Genomic DNA, 22,678 nt, shown 5'->3' with positions numbered 1-22,678 from the left:
TTTAAAAATAGCATCCAACCTTGCATTATTGCTACTTCACTTTAATTATTAACAGAAACACATTTAGGATTTAGTTCATTTTTTTTGTATGCCACATGCAGCAAAGAAAAAGAAAGTAAAACCTACCACATACCACTGGCAGCTGGCCTCCTTCAAAGGTCTGAATGTTACTAATACTTAGAGGGGAACTCCCACAGGTAGCGATTTCATCTTGGCTTTAGAATTCAGCTGACTATCCTATTAGGTCTCAACAAATAAAAAAGTAGTGGTAGGCTCTATGTCTGTTACAAAAGAACTCCTTAATGAAGCCAGATTCTTACTCTCCCCCTGCAGGGAGAACTGTCAAAGAAAGGAAGCAAACTGGAGCTTGGAGTTATTTGCTCTTTGGCTCTGTGCCTCCCAGATCAGCCTTCTCATGCAACAATGCAAAACAAAAGTCACCCTGTTCAGTGTAAAGCATCGCTGTGAAATTGGATTTGTGGATGGCTTTTTAAACTTTAGATAAAGGCCTAAGATTTCACTGCGCAATATTCAAGAGGATTCATTTACATATATGAAAAAAGAGTTCGGAAAGAAGATAAGTAACGGAACTTCCCCCAAACCACTGTAGAAGCAGAATGCAAGGACAATGAGACAGAGCACTGCCTTCTTTTGACGGGTTTCTCACACTCTAGTGAGCTCCACCTGCAGACAGGAGACCAGACTGGTTATTTGCTGGTTGTGAAAGGAAGGCTCCTTTAAGAGGATGAGGAAATTTGTTGGAATGTCAAATTTCCTCTCAAGAGTGCCAAATGTCAGTGCTCTATCCTCAAAGGTGACACTATGACTGTATCCTTGTTTCTGCTGCAATGAAGTCGAGGTAGGTGGGTATTCTGTAAACTCAGGCTCCTAGAATCTTCAGTTAGCAACCTTGTTTCCTGCCCAGAATATGAGAAGCTGTTAAGGAGGAGTTATGTAAGTATAATAAGGAATATTTCAAGAGAAAGAGCAAATGGAAATGGAGTTTAGAGCTATGGTTTGGGGGTTTTGAATTGCTCTGAGGTTATATAAAACAGTTTTTTTTTTGAGACACACACAAACACATCTGTATGGGTTTACGTATATGAATATATAATACTTTCCTGTAATGCTCAAAATAGAGTTATGATGACGCCAGAAGCCATCTTGGAAACAGGTTCAGTTTATCCACAGTTTAGGATTTTGCTTTTGGATGACCGTGAAGTCATGCTGTACAGTTCCATCCTTGCATATCTATTGTTCATATGGAGCACTGATGGAAGTGTTTGGACACTCAACAAATGTTTGCATTGTAAAAAGTGATGATGGTCAATCCAACAGGACCAAGGTTCTGTTTGAGATGAAAGTCTTGAATCTCAATAAAGAAAGTGTCTTTCAACACCCACCAAAAGTGACGTTGGGCTCCCACAGCTGGGAACCAACAGTACAAAAATTGCTCTTCCTCTCAAAAAATAGGCACTCTAACAAAGAATCAAAGAAACACGTACTGCAAAATTTGACTTATGCAGCCCTGAGTTCCTGGAAAGATGTAGGATAAAGTCAGAGCCCAGATGGATGATAAAGTCAGAGCCCTCTACCAGTAGAAACAGGTTTGAATAACCAAGTTCTCAGAGACCTCTTAAGAAGTTCCCTGTTTTCACCTCTTCTTTCCTGATGTCACAGCCAGAGGAAGGCCACTGGGGGCAGCACAGACCATGAGAACAACCCAGTTCTTCCCTTCTTACAAAATCTTTTAAATTGTCTGATTTAATCCAGAGATTTAAAACAGTCACTATGAGGTATTTCATTGTCCAGCAGTTCTCAAAATGTGGGTCATGTACCCTTGAGAGATGCTTGAGCTTTGTTCAGGGACACAGTTAATTGGAAATAGTTTGATCCTTTCAGTTCTTCCTTTTAAGCTCTGACAGGTCTTAACAGCGCAGCATTTAATTTGAGGTTAATTTTGCCCCATTATTGAGGCAAAGTCATTTTGAGACTTCACCCAATGCCATGTGAACTATGTATGAGGTTTTCCAGATTGCCTGGTGGGAGCAGGAACTATTCTCAGCCAGGCAGAGGTCTGAGGATTTGCCTCCTTCAATCTTAGGGTGTTCTTACCCTGGCCGCAAATAGTTTCCTCAAATACATGCACTTACCAGTACTCAGCTCTGCAAATCTTTTATCTCCCTGGACTCACATCTCAATCTCTACTCAGGAAGACTCCTGGGCTTCAAGTGGGTGTCCCTCCCAGCTCCACAGCCTGGAAACTCTCTTCAGGCAGAAAGTTGGTACAATCTTACTGTTCATTTGGTTCCCACCTCCCAGAGATCACTGTCCTTTGTTGCCTGACGCCCAATGTCATAAAAACCAATGTTTCATTGTTTTGCCTAGCTTTTAAAAGTTGTTTCAGATGGGAAAGTAAATCTAGTCCCTCTCTTTTAATCTTGGCTGGAAACAGAAATCTGACTCCATTTTAAAGTCAACTACTGGTATATAATTTCTGAACAGTAAACTGCATCCATTTGAGGCATACACAGTTTAATGATTTCTAATAAACCTCCAACCCAATCAAAACATAGAACATTTCTATCACGACAAGTTTCCTGGTTCCCATTTGCTGTCCATCCCTGCATCAACTAACAGCCTCAGACAATCACTGTTCTTTTTTTTCCCACTGTAAATAGGTTTGCCTACATTTTAAAAGAATATTTTTGCTGGGTAAAATTCCTAGTGAGAGTTCTCCTCTTTCAGCATTCTAGAAATGTGGCTTCCACCTTTTCTTTATGCTTTATAGCTCAGGAAATGGTTAATTTTAATCCAATTGTCTGTCTTACTGTTCTTCTTTGAAGGTATTTTTTCCTCTGGCTATTTTTAAGATTTTTTCTTTTTCTTTTAATTTCAGCATTTTTTTTTTACTATGATGGGCCTACATCTGATTTTCTTTGTATTTATCCTGCTTACAGTAGGCAGAGCTCCTTGATTCTGTCTCAATTCATGTGTTTCATCAGTTTTCGAAACTTCTTTACTGGTATTTCTTCAGACATCAATTCTGTCCCCCAATATTGCTTTAATTTCTCTTCTCCTCCTGGGAATTCCATTACATACATGTATTTCACTATGGCCCACATGTCTTTTAGGCACTTTTCTGTACTTCGCATGTTTTCTTGCCTACATTATTCAGTTAAAAATTTGCTGGTTAACTTCAATTCATCAATTTTTTGCTGTGTCTAATGTGCTTTAACCCATCTGCTGAGATTTTAACTTTTTGTTTTTGTTTTTTCAGTTCTAGGATTTCAATTTGATTTTTTAAAAACAAATCCCAAGTTCTCCAGTGATCCTTGATCTCTATTTTTAATTTCTGCAGCCCGCATGAAATTAATGAAAACCCTGAACAGTCACCTAACTTTTTATCTGCAGCTTTATGCTATACTTAAGCCCCAAGCCTCTTACAAATCAGCAAATGTCCAAGGAAAAAAGTGCTGCAGGATGATTTAATTTTGATGAACCCAAATTTCTCAATTATTTCTTTTCTAGACTAAGTCTAGAGAAGAAATATTTTTTAGTGTTATATCTAAGAACTCTTCACCAATCCTCAGGTCCCCCCAATTTTCTCCTATGTTTTTGTCAAAAATTTTTATAGTTTTACATTTCAAACTATGATCCATTTGAATAAACTTCTGTGTAATGTGTGAGATTTAGGTCAAGTTCATTATTTTGTCTATGTAATTGTTCTGGCACCCTTGTTTGAAAAGCCTATCCTTCCTCCACCTTTGTCAAAAAAATCAGTTGGATATATTTGCGTGGAGCTATTTCTGGTTTCTCTATTCTGTTTCACTGATCCATGCATCTGTCCTTCCAATAAGACACAGTCTTGATTACTGTAGTTATACCAATATAATATAATGTCTTGAAATCACGTAGAATGATTTCTCCCACTTTATTCTTTTTCAAAATTGTTTTGGCTATTCTAGTTCCTTTGCCTTTCAATTTAAACTTCAGAATAATCTTGTCTATAATTTCAAAAATCTTGCTGGGATTTTGATACCGATTGTGTTAAACTAATATCAATTAGGGAAGAATTGACATCATTAATAGGTTGAGTCTTTCAATCCAAGTACATGGTATGTCTCTTTATTTTATTTAAGTCTTCTGTGAGTTCTTTCATCAGTGTTTTATAGTTTTCAGCATACAAACATGTTTTGTTAGGTATATACCCAACTATTTCATTTTTTATTGAAGGATTGTAAATGGTATTGTATTTTATTTTCAGTTTCCACATGTTCATTAAAAGAGATCCAACTGATTTTTGTGAGTTGATGTTGAATCATACAACCTTGCTGGACACACCTTGCAATTCTAGAAAGTTTTTGTAGACTCCTTGGGGTTTTGTACATAGACTATCATGTCATTTGACATGGGGACAATTTTATATTTTCCTTTCCTTTATCCACCTGACTTTTATTTCCTTTTCTTGCCTTATTGTACTGACTAGAACTTCTAGTACTGTGTTGAATAGCAATAGAGACTGTGTACATCCTTGACTTGTTCCCATTAAGTCTTGCATCAACTATGATGTAAGCTGTAGTGTTTGTGTAGCTGTTTTTAATCAAGTTGAGGAAGTTCCTCTCTATTTCCGTTCTTATCATGAGTGACCACTATGTCATTCCTTATCCCAAGTTCCCCAGCCAATCTGCTTCCTTTGTTCCACCTTTCAGATTCATGTTTGCTTTATATACAGTGTACAAAGTTTTTAGCTGTACTTAGCAGGAAGAATAGGGGAAAATTACATCTACCCCATACTTCCAAAAGCAAAAGTCCAAATTTATTTTTAAAAAACACTTTGTCCAGTGTTTCTGGTTATTCTCAGTGGGTGGGCTGGTCTGAGACAAGCTACTCTGCCATTACTGGACATGAAGACCTTGGTCATTTTTTCAAATCCTCATGATTCACATTGATAGCATTTACTTTGGCTTGTTCTTCATAAACATGATAACTGTCTTAACTACTTCCTAAAGATTTATCACTATACCGTCCTCCAAAAAGAATGACAAAGAGACTGGAAAAATTCAGTGTTGGGGGCAAAAAATGCTAGTTAGAAAATTTATCTTCATCGGAATTTACTAACAAAAATCAAATTGCTTTAAAAAATGACATATGGATACTGGGTAGAAAGATCATTTTAAAAAATCTGACAGAGATGCTGTCAAAATTATTTATATACATGTGTACAGATTCTAATCTATTTTTATCTTTGGCATAATGTAAAGGAAATATTCTATACACACACACAATAATCTTATCTAATAACATGCTGTGCAAAAGTTCTCACAAAAATAGAAAGCTTCATATTGGGTATTAAAATGATGATTTATGTACTTGTATTGATTTGACATTAAGATGAATTTCAATTACATAGGAAAAGGCTCTTCATTGCAGCATTGTCTGTAATAGGAAAAGACTGTTATCCATCTAAATGTCCATTAATAGAGGAACTAATGAAGTAAACTATGGTACAGCAACAAAACAGAATATTATGCAGCCATAAAAACAATGGGAAAACTTTCTGTGTACTGACATAGAAAGATCTCCAAAATATATTACTAAGTGAAGAAGCAAATGTTTACAGCATGCTATATTTTGTATAAGAAAAAGGGAGGGGCTTCCCTGGTGGCGCAGTGGTTGAGAGTCCGCCTGCCGATGCAGGGGACACGGGTTCGTGCCCCGTTCTGGGAAGATTCCACATGCCGCGGAGCGGCTGGGCCCGTGAACCATGGCCGCTGAGCCTGCGCGTCCGGAGCCTGTGCTCCACAAAGGGAGAGGCCACAACAGCGAGAGGCCCGCGTACCACAAAAAAAAAAAAAAAAAAAAGAAAAAAAGAAAAAGGGAACTAAGACTACATATGCATATCTGGTATATCTGTATAAAGAAACATAGGAATACATAAGAAACTAATAAAAGTGGTAATATAGAGGAGAAGAGAGGTGAGGGATAGGAACAGGGTGGAAATGGGATCCCTCAATGTAAATACTTTGAGTTTTGGATCATTTGAAGATATTAACTAATTAAAGTCTTGTACAAAGGAAACTAGTTTAACTTTTTATTTTAAAGCTGAATTTAAAGCACAATTCACAGTTTAAAATCAGGAAGACTGAAATATCTGCAAACAGTTCCTCTGTCTTTTTGGATTGTGAACCAAAGAATCCTCACTGCAAGTCTTAGCCATGCTGAGCTCCTTCAACTGCAAACTGCAGTCCTACCCAGCCAAATGTCCTCCAAATGCTACTGCTATCAGTCATGTTAATCATAAATCTTACTACTGGAAAGGACTCCATCCAGTCACCCACCCCAGCCTCAGCCAGGCAAAAGAGCATGGATGAGCCCGTGTAATCATTACTTGTGAACAGACGAGACAAAGCAACCGATGCCACTGTCTCCTTTCTCTGACCTGAGGGCAGTCACGTATGTGTCTTCCTGATAATGTACATATGGAACCCATGTGGTGGCCATCTGAACTTTCAACATGCATTAGCTGATACCATAATCTAGAAGAAGATTGAAATTTCAGAAATGGTAATTGTTCTGCCAAAGCTTCATTCATAGAAAATGGGTTTTGGAAAAATTGTTTTCCCTATGGCATTCTTTAAATCCAGCTGCCTGAATCAAAAAGGAAAGTGGCTAGTCAAACTCATTTATCTTCAATAGAATAATGCACCAGGGCAATGAACAGGCTAAGTCAGCAGCGAATTTCACCCATGCCCTTAATCAAAGGAACAGTGCTATTCATTATCAAATAAACACTGTTTCTTTCCTTACATCTATTCTTGAGATATATATTACAGACCTAATTAGATCTGATTACTTTTCCCCTTTAACTTCAATAACTTGAAGGGCAACATTTTAAAGAATAGAGAATCCAACAAATATTTTCATTTCTTTGTATTTTTAATAAGTATCTAGAAAAACAGTGGAGATACTCATTTAGGTAAAATCACTACTGTGTACATGAACCTTGACATTTCCTAATGAAAACAGGTCTTCCAATTTTCTCTTCTGCAAACTGGCAATTGCACTTTATTTTTAAGCTCTATTCTGATCCTATTTGGGTTTTCCATGTTATACTTAATATTGGGCACTGTAGCCTGTAGCAATAAAACTTGGATCCATATTTCCAGTTCCTTCTCCCACTCAAGGGGAGGGGAGGGGAGGATGGGGTGTACAGTGTATTGGGTAAGAAAGTGGACTCTGGAGCCCGAATGCCTGGATGCAAGACTTGCCTCCACCAGATCCTAATTGTGATCTGGGGGGGGTCCTTCCGCCTCTTTGTGCCTCGGTGCTCTTGTCGGCAAAGCAAGAACAATAATTAGCACGTGTATCAAAGGATTCTAAGGGTTAATTAAAATAATTCACGTAAATTGCTTCACACAGTTCCTGGCTTAGTCACTGCTCAGTTCCTGGTTTAGTAATCTGCTTTTTTTTTTTTGGTACGTGGGCCTCTCACTGTTGTGGCTTCTCCCGTTGCGGAGCACAGGCTCCGGACGTGCAGGCTCAGCGGCCACAGCTCATGGGCCCAGCCGCTCCGCGGCATGTGGGATCTTCCCGGACCGGGGCACGAACCCGTGTCCCCTGCATCGGCAGGCGGACTCTCAAGCACTGCGCCACCAGGGAAGCCCAGTAATCTGTTTTTATTATTGCCTTACACTCCTGCTCAGCAGGACTGCTTGCTGTCCCATAACCACATTCTGTGCTTCTGTCCTGCTGCGCTTTGTTCTCATTGTTCTGAGTCTAGACCACCGTACGGCTTATTCTCTAGTCTGATGAAAGGTCCGTTTCCTCCTGACCCATCTAACCAATCACGACTTGGCCCCACTGGCTTGTCTTTTTGCAGTTCTCTTATTATACTCATTACATTAACCCTACCTTTCATTAGAGTAATTTATGACTTTGTCTCCTTCATAGGTAAGGACTGTGTCTTACTAGCCTATTTATTTTCTACAGTATTTAACAATCTGCAAAGAGTGGTTACTCAATTAGCATTTATTGAATTTGAAAAGTTACGCTTACTTCTGAAAGTTAAGCACAGTATATTTATACTATCTGTAACAGCAGCTTTCTCACAGGATGCTGATAAAGATGAAATAATGCATGTAAAGGACTAATGAGTTATTATTTTATCATTAATCATGCGCAGTAAGTGCTTTACACGTGTGCTTTACTCCTTGAAACAGAGCCTGGTATAATGACCTTTCATTTCTCTTGCACTAGGTAGATGAGATAAAGGTGTTTTTTAATGACTGATGAAGAAAAATGGCATTAATATGGCAAATTTAAAAGTAACTGAATTAGCCATATTATTTAAAAGTTGGCCTGAATAGATAATGAAATTCCTGATATCTCACAGTGTAGTTTGGAGGACCAAAATAATTTGAGACATGCAAAAAGAGATGAAAACTTGCAAATGTTAAAAACAAAAGGTAGTATCGTGCAAATGCGTATCCAATGTTCAGGACTCCTAAGGGAAAATGGCACTGCTTCTGAAAGCCTCGATCCTCTCAATCGTAAAATAGGCCAATAACTAGAACCTACTGCCCACGGGTGCCGTGAGGATTAAATCAGATGATGCTGGTAAAGAGCTCAGAACGGTGTAATAAGTAAACATATATATTTATCTAATGTGTTTTCATCATAAGAGATGCTCTCAATTATCTAATACATGAAGATGTAGGACCACGATGGAAAAACTAAATCCAGAGTTGATCTAAATTTGCTGGGTCACAAACTTCTCTAAATTCTTGACAAAGTGAAATCATTGGCAGGTTATTTCATCTTCTTATTGACCTTTAGATGGTAATGGAAATGGACATAAATCAATAGTGAAAGACCCAGGAAGGTATCAGGTCAGGAAGGTGAATGTGAAAGCATGGGTAAGCCACAAAGCATATAATCATTTCCTAAAACTTTGGGAATTAAAATGCCTACTTCAGTTCCCACATAAATATCAGAGTCTAGTCAAATGAAAAACAAATTTTTATATTTTTGTGAAATACTATCTTTTATAGTATATAGATATAACTTACATCTGCTTTTCTGTTCATTTCATTTTTAAATGGTAAGATGAAAAAAAAAAGAAAGAAAGAAAAAAGCACCAAAGATCTGAAAGGCAAAATGCCACAATATAGCAAGCAAACAGTGTTTTCTTTATCCAAGCATAATTACGTGAGCTGTTAAAGTAGAAAAGATTTTAAAAGAATCATTTAAATAAAACTTAAAGGGAGATGTAGAAGGTCCTTCTAGTGAGTCCAGTTTTTTGGTATTCATACTATCAATCTCTTTAAATATAAGGATGTACAAAGCATGAAATTTCAAATGATGACATAAATGGAAACTAAAAATGCTTTGCAAAGATTCAAATGCATAATGTACTGCACTTACAAGCATTTCTTTTTCAAAATCTGTATTTGTAAAGGCACCAAAATAATTAGTTTCTCACAAGGATTTCAAGGCATTAATAAAATTTCCTACCAAAAATATGACTCCCCAGACTAAACACCTAAGTACGTGTGTCCTCTGTTTTTTATCAGCATAATTCTGGGCTTTAAGTGCTATGAATATATAAACGGAAAGAGAGGCCAAGCGATGGATGGTGTCCCTTAGTTCAGATAAAGAGCTGCTCATACAGAATAGCAGGTTTTAAACGTCTAGATTCTACTGCCTAGAATTTAGTAAAATTTCCAAAATAAAACTGGGGAGACTCACCTAGACTGTCAAATTTTAATTTCGCTGGAAGGCATTAAAGAAGACAACTAACACATATTATCATCAATAATTTATGAAGGAAAGGATAGTTTAATATCCCCAAGAATAAGAAACCCATCATTTCAGAATAATGGGCAGTTTCGTGAACTAAACAAATGTACCTTTAAGTTAAACTCATTATACTGCTCTCGTCTTTCCTGTGTGGATAGGACGATATAGTGTTTATCACACAGCAGCCACATCTCCAACATTTTGTAAACACGAAGAGAGGGCACAAAATGTGACAGAGAGTCCATACAATGTCTACAATTGGGGCACCCATTTTTAAATTTAATATAAGTAAAACAAAGGGAAAAAGGAAGAAAATACCTCCTTTACACAAAATAAGCTGTTGAATTTAGAATGTGCAGTATATGATTATATTATCAATGTCTAAATGTTGTTGTTTTCCTTGAAAAGGGTAGTAACTGAAAAGACTGAATCCGTAAAGTTGAACCTAATCATTATTTTTCTACTCTTCCTTTGTTAGAATAAATGCTCAAAATATTTATTGGAAAAACAGCACCCAAAATAGTTAAGTTTATGTATCAGTAGTCTTCTGAAGCATTCAAAGTGCTCAAATTTACATGTTGTAAACATGGATACTCACAGCCTATTTGAAATATACATATGAAATAGACATTAGCTATGCTTTACAATAAGTGAGATGAATGGACAAAAGGGCAGTGATTAGAAAAGTTACATACAAATATTGCTTCCTAATAATATATTCCTATCAGCTGATTTAAAAGACTGAATATTCCTTGAAACTGATTTTTTTGAACTACCATTCATTTTAATAAAATTCAAATTTTTTCCTAATTAAAAAAATACCATCAAAATCTGTTTATAAAATGGAATTCAATAACTGGACCAATTTTACTTTTGGAAGAATTTTTAAAAAGTACAATGGGAAAGCTACTACCACTCACTGCCAGGACGCAATATGGCTAAAATATTCAAAGAAAGAATTAAGAGTATATAGATAACAATGTCTAATAAAACTAGCCCATATGCTCAAATGATTCCAAGTCGAATGTGGATAAACTCTCTGGTTAGTGGATTTTCCAGATTATAGTTTTGCATTCTCTACTCTTCTGCCTCCTCTGTATGGATTATCCTATCACTCATTTGTATCTGGATCAATGGCTCCACATTAAGGTATAGGAAATATGGAAGTGAGAAAATCTTGAGCACTTTCATTTTGTTACAAATTAGGACCCAGATTTTTTAAATTTTTATTTAAACACCTCGGCTAAAATACATTTTTGGTGGTATTAATAGACTAACAATTAAAGCTTTTAAGAATGGTGTGGAGTAGTGGCTCCCAGTATAGGCTTTGAACGTCTTAACTGTGTGAACTTGGACTTACTACTGAACCTTTCTCTGTCTCAGATTCCTCATGTCTAAAATGGGGATAAAAATGGTATCATTCTCTTGGGGCTGGGACAATAATTGGGATAACATATTAAGGTACTTAAAACAGAGCCTGGTGAATATGTTCATTAGTGTTAGCTATTGTTATTACTGTTATTGCTACTACTTATTCCTGGAGTATTTGAAAAATTCATTGCATTTATGGAAGATTACCAAAAGAGTTGAACATTGTTTAAGTACTAGTCAGTCCTGACAAAGAGAATTTCAACAGACGAGAAATGTTCAGAGTTAAGAAAAAAGAAAGTGAATAACTGCAAAGAGAAGATCCTTCACAATAAATAGTATCAGTTTTCCCCACCAAAAAAGAACTATTCAGGTCTGTATTCTGGATGCCTAGTGGAAACCTGAGCAGCAAGAATGTTCTCCCCTGGAAGACACACTTACCCCCTGTTCATCCAGTTTCATGAGTTGCTCTGTGACTTTGGGGGTGTTGAAGGCCAACCGCAGGCACTGGACGTTGAGCTCGGGAATCACGTGCTCCAGCACTTCCTTCAGGGGCAGTCCCCGGGCCGTCGAGTGCTTTGCCGTTGAGGGTATGGCATCCTCCAGCACTGACCCTCTCAGTGTCATGAGCTGAAAGAGAGATATGTGCTCCGGTGAGATGAGCAAATACATTAAATGCACTGAAAGCCCAGTCTGAGGTCCCCCTTAGGGAGCTGGAAATGACATTTGATTGGTTGAGCTAGTGAGGGAGAAAGGATGAGGGAAGTGATGTAAGATACTTTATATATGAAAAATGAGACCAACACTTTCAAGAAGACGCAGGCAAGTCCAACGGAACTCATAATCAAGCCTTCCGAGGACATTTCCTTAAATACCAAATAGAGTGCGTATTTCCCTAGAGAGCTCAGAAAGATCAAGGTCTCCATATAGCTATGCAATGCCACACACACACTCACCAGGAAGTTAAGAAGGAGCTATCCCTGAGAATATCTGAAGACTAAATGCTGAGAATTTAGATGTTACACCTTTTTGAATTATAAAAGGTAAGGGTGGGGGGAGAGGAAGTTTTAAATTTCATAATGTACTGTTGACTAGCTTAAACCATTCCCATCCCCAAATGCCGCGACAATAGGACAGTGATTATAGGTAGTAGAGCGGCACCATCAACTGCATTTAAAACGACTTTTGCTTTACCCTTATGTCTTGAGATCCCTTCTATTACCATGAAATAAAAACATAAGCAAAGAAATTTCCTTAAGTAATGATGATCTGTCGAAGTAAACTAGTCTTAATTTTCAGACATTTCCACGTGGCAAAGTTGTCAGAATAATTTAAACACTGTACGGTGACCTAAAGAAAAAACCCATTAAGTCGAACGAATTTCCGTTAAGTGTGTAGGTTACAAGGCACTGTACTGCAACAGGAGCAAACGTTGAGGGCTGGGTGTGGCATACAAGAGGGTGAGAGGTAAGAAATACCCATTCAGGAGGATATATCTACTAAGAAAAATTTACCAAGGTCAGGTTCTACAAGAGTCCGGAGGCAGAAAAGGGATCACCGTGGCTCAGGGCATAAGGAAAGGCCCTCATGGAAGAGGGTGGCACTGAAAAGGGGCCTTGAAATCTAGGAAAAATTATACAAAGAGACAATGTCAGAGAGCAAAGGTGTGGAGATGAGAAAGATCAGGGTGTGAGCGGGAAAGAGCGACTGCTGTAGCTTAGCCGGATCTAAGCGAGCCCAAAGGGGCAGTGGGTGGTGAAGCTACAGGCAGGCCGGAGCCCCGAGCCGAGTGTACCCTGACGGGCATGCACCTCATCCGGCTCCAACCGGCCATATCAGAACTTGTTTGCATAGGGATGATGATGTAAGAAAATTCAGTTGGCAAATAAGATGAACTGCCCGAGGAAGAAACTACAGGTAGGGAAAACAGAAACAAACTGTAAACCGTCTTCAAGTAACAGGCAGAGGGTGTGACAGAGGATTAGCAGGGAAAATGGAAACCAAAGGAAGAATCACCAGGGAAGTAAAATCTGTAACTGTGCCAACTGATGGAGAAGAGAGATGGGGGTAGGAAAAGCCAAGGTTACCAACCTCTGACTCTCAAGAAAAAGGTGCTTGGGGTATCTGCAGTCTGTTCATTTGATTAGTATCTTTTCTTTCATTAATAAATAGTTTGCTTTCAAATGACAGTTGTGTAAAAAATACCTTTTTCCTGTGACTTAATATCTAATTTGGAAGAAATAATTTTTGTTCCGTTTTTCAAATCACGGGAAATGGCTGGGCAACTCTCGTGCTCCTGGGGACAGGAGGCTGCAAAGGCTGGACATATTTCCAATTGAGAACCCCAGATGAGGAATGCTAATCATTGCTAACCCTGCACCACAGGAAGACAGCAGCCCACCTCAAGAAAGCCAGAGCAGAAAACCAAAAAGGAATGATTCCTTTTTATACCTGAATCACTAGTGTTACTGATATTTTTGTTAATGACTTCCAGAAACAGGAAGAGAATCCGCCTACATCCCTGTGCACCCATGCTTAAAAGCACTCACACCACAGATTTTGTTCATAAACAAACTGTCATGCTTCCAAATACATGTAAATTCCTTTTTTGTTTCTTTGCTGTACAATGCCTATTTCTACTGAAAGAGATTTGTTTGTATTTCTGTTATCTTGATGCCATTTACTGAAGCAACAGCAGTATCACTGTGGTGACTATGTTTTCTTTTTTCTCAGTGGATTTATTAACAGGAGAAATCAATAGCATGAGAAGCCCCTACAAAGGCATAAGAATTAAGCCTTACTTTATTATATACTCAGTGAACTGCCCATCCTACAATGTGCAGCTCTGGAGCCGAACCAGCATCTAGAGGTATTTCTATCAAAGGACTTTCATTAGTTTATTTCTATGAAAACTCTCATAAAGATACTGTAACTGAGCAGGACCCTATGGGGGCCTTCCCGGGACAGGCCTTCCCCCATATCCTCTGCTTTAGCTCCTCTCTGAAGCACCTAGATTTGAGGCAAATTTCCTGAGTTGTTTTGCAGACGTGAAAACCCCCCACCAAATGGAAGAACTATTTGATTACCCTGAGAAGTTCTTCTCAGGCCTCCTGGAGCCTAAGGGCTCATAATGTTAACCCCTGTGACACCACCCTGCTGCCTCACCATCAGCCAATCAGAGAATTGTGCACAACCTGATCACGTACCCTGCAACCCACCCCCACTCCTGGCCTTTAAAAATGCTTTGCAGAAACAATTCGAGGAGCTCGACGCTTTTCAGGGCATGAGCCACCTTGTCTCCCTGCATGGGCTTGCGATAAACCTCTCTCTGCTCCAAACTCCAACGTTTCAGTTTGTTTGTCCTCACTGTGCGTCAGGCACACGAATTTGTGTTAACAATATTACAATGAAACCGCACTTAAGGATTATTTCTATCGGAATGAAAAAAATTACACAAAGGCTAGTGGCAATTAATTAAACAAACATTAGAGAGGAAGGAAGGAATGACGGGGGAGGGCTGTTTTAGGCATTAGGCATGTAGTCACGAACAACTCAGAGCCCTCATCTTCCCTGACCTTATATTTGAGAGGGAGAGTCACAAAATGAACCAAGTAAGTAAGTACAGTGCATGAGATAGTGGTTAAGTGTTCACGAAAAAAAGAAAGCCTGGAATTGGACATGAAATGAGATATGAGGGAGTAGAAATTTTAGATCCAGTGGCCAAAGAAGGCCCCTGTCACTTAAGAGTAAAGGCCAGAAGGAAAAGAGAGAGCCTGCGGCCACGAGGATGCCTGGGGAGAACACTGAATACAGAGGAATAGGGACTATCGGAGCCCTGAGACAGAGGTGTCCTGAGATTGCCCAGAGGGAAGGAGGCCAGTGTGGCTGGAAAAGACTAAGTGAGGGGGAGTTTTCGGAGATGAGGTCAAGGTCGGAAGCAGATGCGTCTGGACTCCTAGGCTAGCAAGGAGAATGACTTTAACTTGGAAGATGGGAAACCATGAAAGGATTTTGAACTGAGGAATGACAAGACGTGGATTACATTTCTAAAGGACTCCTGCTGGGCTGGAAAGGATGCAGGGCTTAAGGGCACAAGCAGGAAGAATGGTTCTTGGAGAAAGATGATGGTGGCTTGGCTCAGGCAGAGACGGTGGGATTGGAGAAGCGGTAGAATTCTGGATACATTTTGAAGACAAAGTCAACCAGTTGTGTGGACAGACCCGATGTGGGGAGCAGGAGGAAGGAGAAGAGAGGAGTCAAAAGTGACCTCAAGGTCTCCGGCTTGAACAATTGTTAACAACAGGGTTGTCACCGGTTAAACATTAATTTGAACATGAAAACTGGTGGTAATGGTTTTTTGAACCATGAACAACATCTGACTTGGATGTTTCAATCAAAGGGTAAGGAAGTGGCCCCATGGACCGTCAGAATGGGTTGGCAGGAAAAGGACTGAACTACAGGACTAGAGAATCCTTAAGTGTGGTTTAATTGTAACTGCAGGAGGAAGGTACAGGTGGAGCATTGGAGGCTGAGGCAGGGAGAAGCAGACCACATTCACTTAGGATAGGAGTTGACCTGGAGAGAGAGGGGCTGTGACCAGCCGTGGCGTGCCTGCAAGGCAAGCTGGAACGGACAATCGTAGACACCGGAGACAGGATCTGAGAACGAAAGTACTGATTTAGAAAGCTTCAACGTCCGGCATGAAGAATGATAGGATAGTGGCAAGAAGAGAAATTGAAATGGATAAAAAACATAGAAAAGGAAAAGTATGATGAGGACTTAAATCAGAGTGGCCTTGGGGAGGGGGAAAGGTAAGGACAGGAAAGACAAAAACAGGTGGCAGGAGGTAAGTGTGGCTCTCAGATATCCGGTGGGGTCAGAGAAGCAACTATCGACACCCAACTTCAAAAACACAGTGTGTTCTCTGTGCTTTTCACGTTCAACAAAAGTACGGACCCTGCTTAACGATCAGCTTTGGCATGGAGAAAAAGGACCCTGCAGCATGTGAGTTCTTCGTTTCTCTCGCGCCACTCGACACAACACATTAGATATTAAAGCCGTGCCTTTAAAAATCCTATTTTTAATTTCCCCAGAGTTCAAGCCGAGGAACAATTACTAAGTGAAGCCAACCCCTGCAACCTGCCTTGTATTCAATGGGGGAAATGAAGCCAAATGCCCTATTTAAACTAGTTTCAAAACCATTATTTTCTAGATACCTCAAGGGAGCATTAGGCATTAATGCATAACAACAATCCTAAAGTGATCTGGTTCAAAGAGGCAATAAATTGATGGCAGGCACAACTAAACATATGTTTAGAAAGAAAACAAAGGAAAAAAACCTCACAGTCCCAAACTTGTTCACGAGCTGTGTTTTTTTTTTTAAATGCTTTGTTGGCTATTTTATGTTTCCTTTTCTTTTTTTGACCTGAATTTCATTTTAAAATAAAAACTCACGTATTATGTGTACTTAGATCCCTAAAGAGCTCCAAGAACCTGTCTTACCCACAATTAGACAGCCTCTGGTTCAAAGAGTCTGCATTTTAGGCCTCCGAGAATAGGTCCAAGATGGCAAAGTGAAAATGCAAGAAGAAAAGAGTTTTCTTGGGTCAAGAAATGTCCTAAGCAATAGTTTGGAAAAGTGAGTTAAGTCTTGGCTGACCCTCTCTGCCTCCTCAAGCTGGCTCGGTGCCTTCCGGCTGCCCAAGCAGGATATGTAATATCCAGTTTGGGATTCTGAGGACTCCAATTTCCTTGGGTCACACTTAATGGACATATCTTTCTGTGAATCAAAACTCCCATTCATCTATTGCATCTATCCAGAGCTAGATGGGAAGAAAGGGTCCAGATCTAACCATTATGTCCAGCCCTATCACCACCGGAAGGAATGAAAGGGGTCTTTGTTTATTCTAAAGACATTTGTAACCATGAGCTATTAAATTTAATTGCTTTGCTACTGCTACTACTCTATTTTTTCCTCAATTAAATTAAGCCTCAAGTCTTTCTCATGTGCGACTTACCTCACTAGTTCTAAAAATTATTCGGTAGTTGTATGGAGATCCATTTTCTTTCGTTTCTTCTGGTTTTTCCCTTCGAATGCTCACAGCCACCGGACCAAGATTCTCATCTGCCCCAAAATAGTTCCAGTGTTCTTAGGTACAATGAGACAGAACAAAATTAGAATATTTACAGAACGCTTAAAAATGTTATATGCTGCTTGCTATTTAGATCACTCAGAAGTTACTGTATACCAATAAAATGTAAACGCATTTAACAAAATTAGTATTCTTCAATGAGTTATAAAAGTAAAGACTTAGCTACACAGGTTTAGTCTCAGAGGAGGTAAGACAACAGAGGTGGCCTGTTCCGGTTTTTACTACTTGGCAACTTGCTGCTCTGCTATTTTTTTTAAAAGAAACTTGTGTTTTCTCCTTATAAACAGGCTATATTGTGTCAGGGCTTCTTAGCTTTCATAAAAACAACAACAACAAACTCCCCCCAAACCTATTGAGAACAAAGTTTGCATACGGAGGGATTTCCTGCAGATTAAAAAAGATTCCCTGGACTGGAGAGAGGTCTGTGAGTTATTCGGCAGCTTTTCTCCCACGTTGCCCAAGTAAGATGGAGTCTCAGCTCAGAGGTAAGAGCTTCAAAGTGCCCCTGGGAGGCAGAAGCCCAGACCCGGGGCTCTGGGCCTCACCAATGGTTCCCACATAGTAAGCACAAAAAGCATCCCACGGAGCCACTGAACCCGGAGGGAAGTGAGGGCTGGGATAACGGATCTCTCCTAGGCAACCAGTGTGGCCGTGTGACTAATGGCGACTCAGGGGCCTCTCTCCTCAATGTCTGGCATTGCTCCAGACTCCGAACCTTAGCACAACCTTGGGGTTTGGGGGAAAGTGTCCAAATGACTGGTGTTGACTTTACCTTACTCCTGACAAGAAGGAAGGTTGCGATCAAGATTAAATTAATTTACAGAAAACGTAAAAAGTGATGTTTACTGTACACCTAAATATCTACTTCTTAAAAAAAATTTAAATCGTTGATACAGACATGATACGTTTACAGATGAGAAAGCAAATAAAACAAATATATGAAAAGCCAGAACAGATAACTTACTTTTCGAACCTCCAAAACACTTACTTTACATTGTCCTATTTCATTTACATGTGACATGGTTAAATGACTGAGTTGTGACATGGTAGGTTCTTCTCATACAAAATGCATCGATATTTGAAAATACATGTTATTTGCATACAAAACATGTATTTGAAAATCCATGAGAATAATAAGAAACAACAGCATAAAATATCTAATCATGTAATTTTAAAATTTAGGTAATACGTATGAAAATGCTTTGCAACTACTAAAGAACAATTATAAAAGATGTACTCAATATCACAGGCTAAGAATATTATCATAATCCATGGAAATTCAAAATAAGGGAAACACAATGGGAATACAAGCAACAAACATCTCATATAAGGACAGCTGAGAAACAACCCAATAAACATCATAAAATTCATGTACAAACATTTATGTACACCCTCAAAGCACAGCACGTGAGAATCACACTCAGAGGTTATTTACTCTTACTTTGCACATAATTTTAATAAGCGTGGTTGTCTGATCTTCAAGCCCACAGCTTGATTTCAGAGGTGTGGTAATTCCAGATGTTGACAAAGTCCAGGGTGTAGGGCTGATAGAGACTTTCATGCAGACAGCAATGGGACAGAACAACTGACAACAAGGAAGAAAACAGAAAGGGAGGAGACAGAAATAGTATAAAAAAGCAGACAAGAACTGAAAGAGAAACAAGACAGCAGTCTGGGGCCATTCACTGAAGGAGCGAAGAGCTTAACAAACTTCAATGACTTCAGAGCATATTTTAACCCGGCAGCAGAGAACATCAGTGAATGTGTCAAAGATGAGCGGCACATTCATTATATCCTGTTCCTTGCACTTCATGGACTCTACTGAAACCTGACTCTCCAGAAAACTCCTCAAACACCCCCCCCCACGAACCTCAGGAAGGGCAGGTGAGACTGCTATTCTCTGCTGCTGGAGAAATTCACAAAGATGGGGGTCGCTCTCAATTAGTGTCAATAACCTCAACTCGTCCTCAAGCTGTCCCTGGTCTGCTCTCGCTCTCCTTCTCCAGAGAAGATGTCTCAAGTATTCTCTATTGTCCCTCAAACTCCCCCCATCTGCCTTCTCTCAATGTTAGCAGATAATGCTGTCTACATACATCACAAAGAAGATAAAGAGCCATTTCAGAAGCAACTTTCCTCACTTTCCACCATCACACACACTCACCTGGGTCCAGACTTTTGCCTCCTTTTCTTTACAATCTAAAACCCAATCTTCCCCCGAAATTCTGGTCTCCGCTCATTCCACCTTCCCAGGGACACTGATGCCTGATCACCCTCCCTGTATCTTCAACTTCCCCTCCCTGCCTACTCATTCCCATCATCATTTAATCAGGCTCAAGTCTCCTTCATCTTTAACCATAACACTTACCCTCCACTCCTTACCCACCTCCAGGTTATCTCCTTTTTCTTTCCTTCCACTGGAAACTTCATGTAAGAGATGCCTAGTTCTTCACTTCAGGATTCCTATCATCTGACACCATTGCACAGTCACCAATGTCAGCCTTCAAGTTAAAACAAATGGAAACTTTTGGCCCTTATCTTGCTCAAATTCGCCACAACGACTCGCCAATGGCACAGCTGGCCATTTCATTTGTTTTCTAGAAACATTCCTCCTGGCTTCTCAGACACCACCCTCTCCTGATTTTCCTTCCACCACTCTGGCTCTTCTTACTCAGTTTCCCTTCCTCTTCCCATCTGGAATCTTCCATCCACTCTCAGAACTTCCACTGCCATCTCAATGCTGATGACTGTCAAGAGTCCACCTACCCACTCCAGACGTCTGTGAGCCCTGGATCTTTGCATCTACCTAACGGAACTCACTGTTTGTCTGTCCCGTGGCATCTGTAAAAGCGAACCCATCACCTTCCATACAAACCTATACAGCTCTCCCTGCAACCCCAATTTCAGCGACTGCTACCACATTCCTCTAGTTGCTCATGCCAGACCCAATGTCATGCCTTGTGAATTCTCGTTCCTAGATAGCTCTCAAATCCACCTACTTTTCCTCCGTCTCACTGCCACTGATTTACCCTCATCATCATTTGCCTGGATGTTTGTGAGTCTGCTGACTGATTGGCTTTTCCTGATTGGCTCCTAAGATGCAAACTTGACCATCACTATTAAGTTTAAAACCCTCCTCTGGTTTCCCACCCGTCCTTGGATACTTCTCGTGGCTTCCCAAAGGCTCTCACAGCCTGTCACCAGCCTATCGCTCCAGTTTCAACCTGGACATTTCCATCATCCTTCTGAACTCTGAGAACCAATCATACTGAACTTCTCAACTCACTATGCCCCTTCTCACCTGAGACACCCTACCTAGAACATTCTTCCCACAACTCCTCTTTATTTGACTAAGTCCTCTCATCCTTCAGGTCGCATCTGAAATATTATTTAGACATCCTCTCAAAGAGAGATTGAACACTGGAGCAAAACGAAAGTGTGTACTTTGTATAGTAACAATAATACTTTAAGAATTCATAAAGGGCTTCCCTGGTGGCGCAGTGGTTGAGAGTCCGTCTGCCGATGTAGGGGACACGGGTTCGTGCCCCGGAACGGGAAGATCCCACATGCCGCGGAGCGGCTGGGCCCGTGAGCCATGGCCGCTGAGCCTGCGCGTCCGGAGCCTGTGCTCCGCAACGGGAGAGGCCACAGCGGTGAGAGGCCCGCGTACCGCAGGAAAAAAAAAAAAAAAAAAAAAAGAATTCATAAAAATACAAATTAGGGAAACCAAATATTTAATATATTTCAACTACAAAAATTTAGAAATGTTACAACAGAAAAATGTAAATATATAAAAATACAAAGATTAAACACAATCATTTGAGTATAAATTGGCAGATAAAATAATAGCATTATTTTAAAAAGAAACTAAATCCTACATAAAAACGAAGAATATTGATTTAAAAATGAAAAAAGAAATTAAAGATCATTTAAACTTTTTTGTGTGTGTCGTCCTCAACAGATTTTTCCCAGCTACTGAAGAAGTACATTTCTGAGTTGGGGGAATGCTGATGAGATCATTATAAACTAACTTCTAACACCTTCTTCAGACTCTATGTTCAAATAAACCCATCTCTGGTTTGATAACTCCAGGAAGATCTTTTAAAAACTTATTTGTGCGTTTGTGCAGAAACATCAATCTTTTTTTACTGAAAAAGAGCTCTAGCTATTATTTCCAAGAAAGCATTTCCATTCTTTTTTTACTGAAAAAGAGCTCTAGCTATTATTTCCAAGAAAGCATTTCCATTTGATCTTTATTTCAGTAAGAGCTCTAGCTATTATTTCCAAGAAAGCATTTCCATTCTTTTTTTTACTGAAAAAGAGCTCTAGCTATTATTTCCAAGAAAGCATTTCCATTCTTTTTTTTACTGAAAAAGAGCTCTAGCTATTATTTCCAAGAAAGCATTTCCATTCTTTTTTTTACTGAAAAAGAGCTCTAGCTATTATTTCCAAGAAAGCATTTCCATTCTTTTTTTTACTGAAAAAGAGCTCTAGCTATTATTTCCAAGAAAGCATTTCCATTCTTTTTTTACTGAAAAAGAGCTCTAGCTATTATTTCCAAGAAAGCATTTCCATTCTTTTTTTACTGAAAAAGAGCTCTAGCTATTATTTCCAAGAAAGCATTTCCATTCTTTTTTTACTGAAAAAGAGCTCTAGCTATTATTTCCAAGAAAGCATTTCCATTCTTTTTTTACTGAAAAAGAGCTCTAGCTATTATTTCCAAGAAAGCATTTCCATTCTTTTTTTACTGAAAAAGAGCTCTAGCTATTATTTCCAAGAAAGCATTTCCATTCTTTTTTTACTGAAAAAGAGCTCTAGCTATTATTTCCAAGAAAGCATTTCCATTCTTTTTTTACTGAAAAAGAGCTCTAGCTATTATTTCCAAGAAAGCATTTCCATTCTTTTTTTACTGAAAAAGAGCTCTAGCTATTATTTCCAAGAAAGCATTTCCATTCTTTTTTTACTGAAAAAGAGCTCTAGCTATTATTTCCAAGAAAGCATTTCCATTCTTTTTTTACTGAAAAAGAGCTCTAGCTATTATTTCCAAGAAAGCATTTCCATTCTTTTTTTACTGAAAAAGAGCTCTAGCTATTATTTCCAAGAAAGCATTTCCATTCTTTTTTTACTGAAAAAGAGCTCTAGCTATTATTTCCAAGAAAGCATTTCCATTCTTTTTTTACTGAAAAAGAGCTCTAGCTATTATTTCCAAGAAAGCATTTCCATTCTTTTTTTACTGAAAAAGAGCTCTAGCTATTATTTCCAAGAAAGCATTTCCATTCTTTTTTTACTGAAAAAGAGCTCTAGCTATTGTTTTTTAATAAATAAATAAATAAATAAAATTATTTATTTATTTATGCTGC

The 22,678-nt window shown here is 39.1% G+C and overlaps 1 protein-coding gene across 3 annotated transcripts in view; it reads right to left on the bottom strand.

Annotated features, from left to right (window-relative positions):
- Positions 1-22,678, bottom strand: part of SIPA1L1 (signal induced proliferation associated 1 like 1) — a 390,980-nt gene that overhangs the window by 112,475 nt on the left and 255,827 nt on the right. For all 3 annotated transcript variants that reach the window (XM_055088568.1, XM_055088569.1, XM_055088570.1), the window contains 2 exons: positions 17,187-17,317; positions 11,611-11,799 (listed from right to left, as the gene is read on the bottom strand). In XM_055088568.1, the coding sequence (XP_054944543.1) occupies positions 11,611-11,799; positions 17,187-17,317 (320 nt within the window). The remainder of the gene's footprint in view (positions 1-11,610; positions 11,800-17,186; positions 17,318-22,678) is intronic.

This window comes from Physeter macrocephalus, chromosome 11 (genome assembly GCF_002837175.3).
Source record: "Physeter macrocephalus isolate SW-GA chromosome 11, ASM283717v5, whole genome shotgun sequence".
NCBI classification, from domain to species: domain Eukaryota; kingdom Metazoa; phylum Chordata; class Mammalia; order Artiodactyla; family Physeteridae; genus Physeter; species Physeter macrocephalus.
Note: the sequence above shows the minus strand (reverse complement) of the source record. Positions and strands in the feature narration are given on the sequence as shown.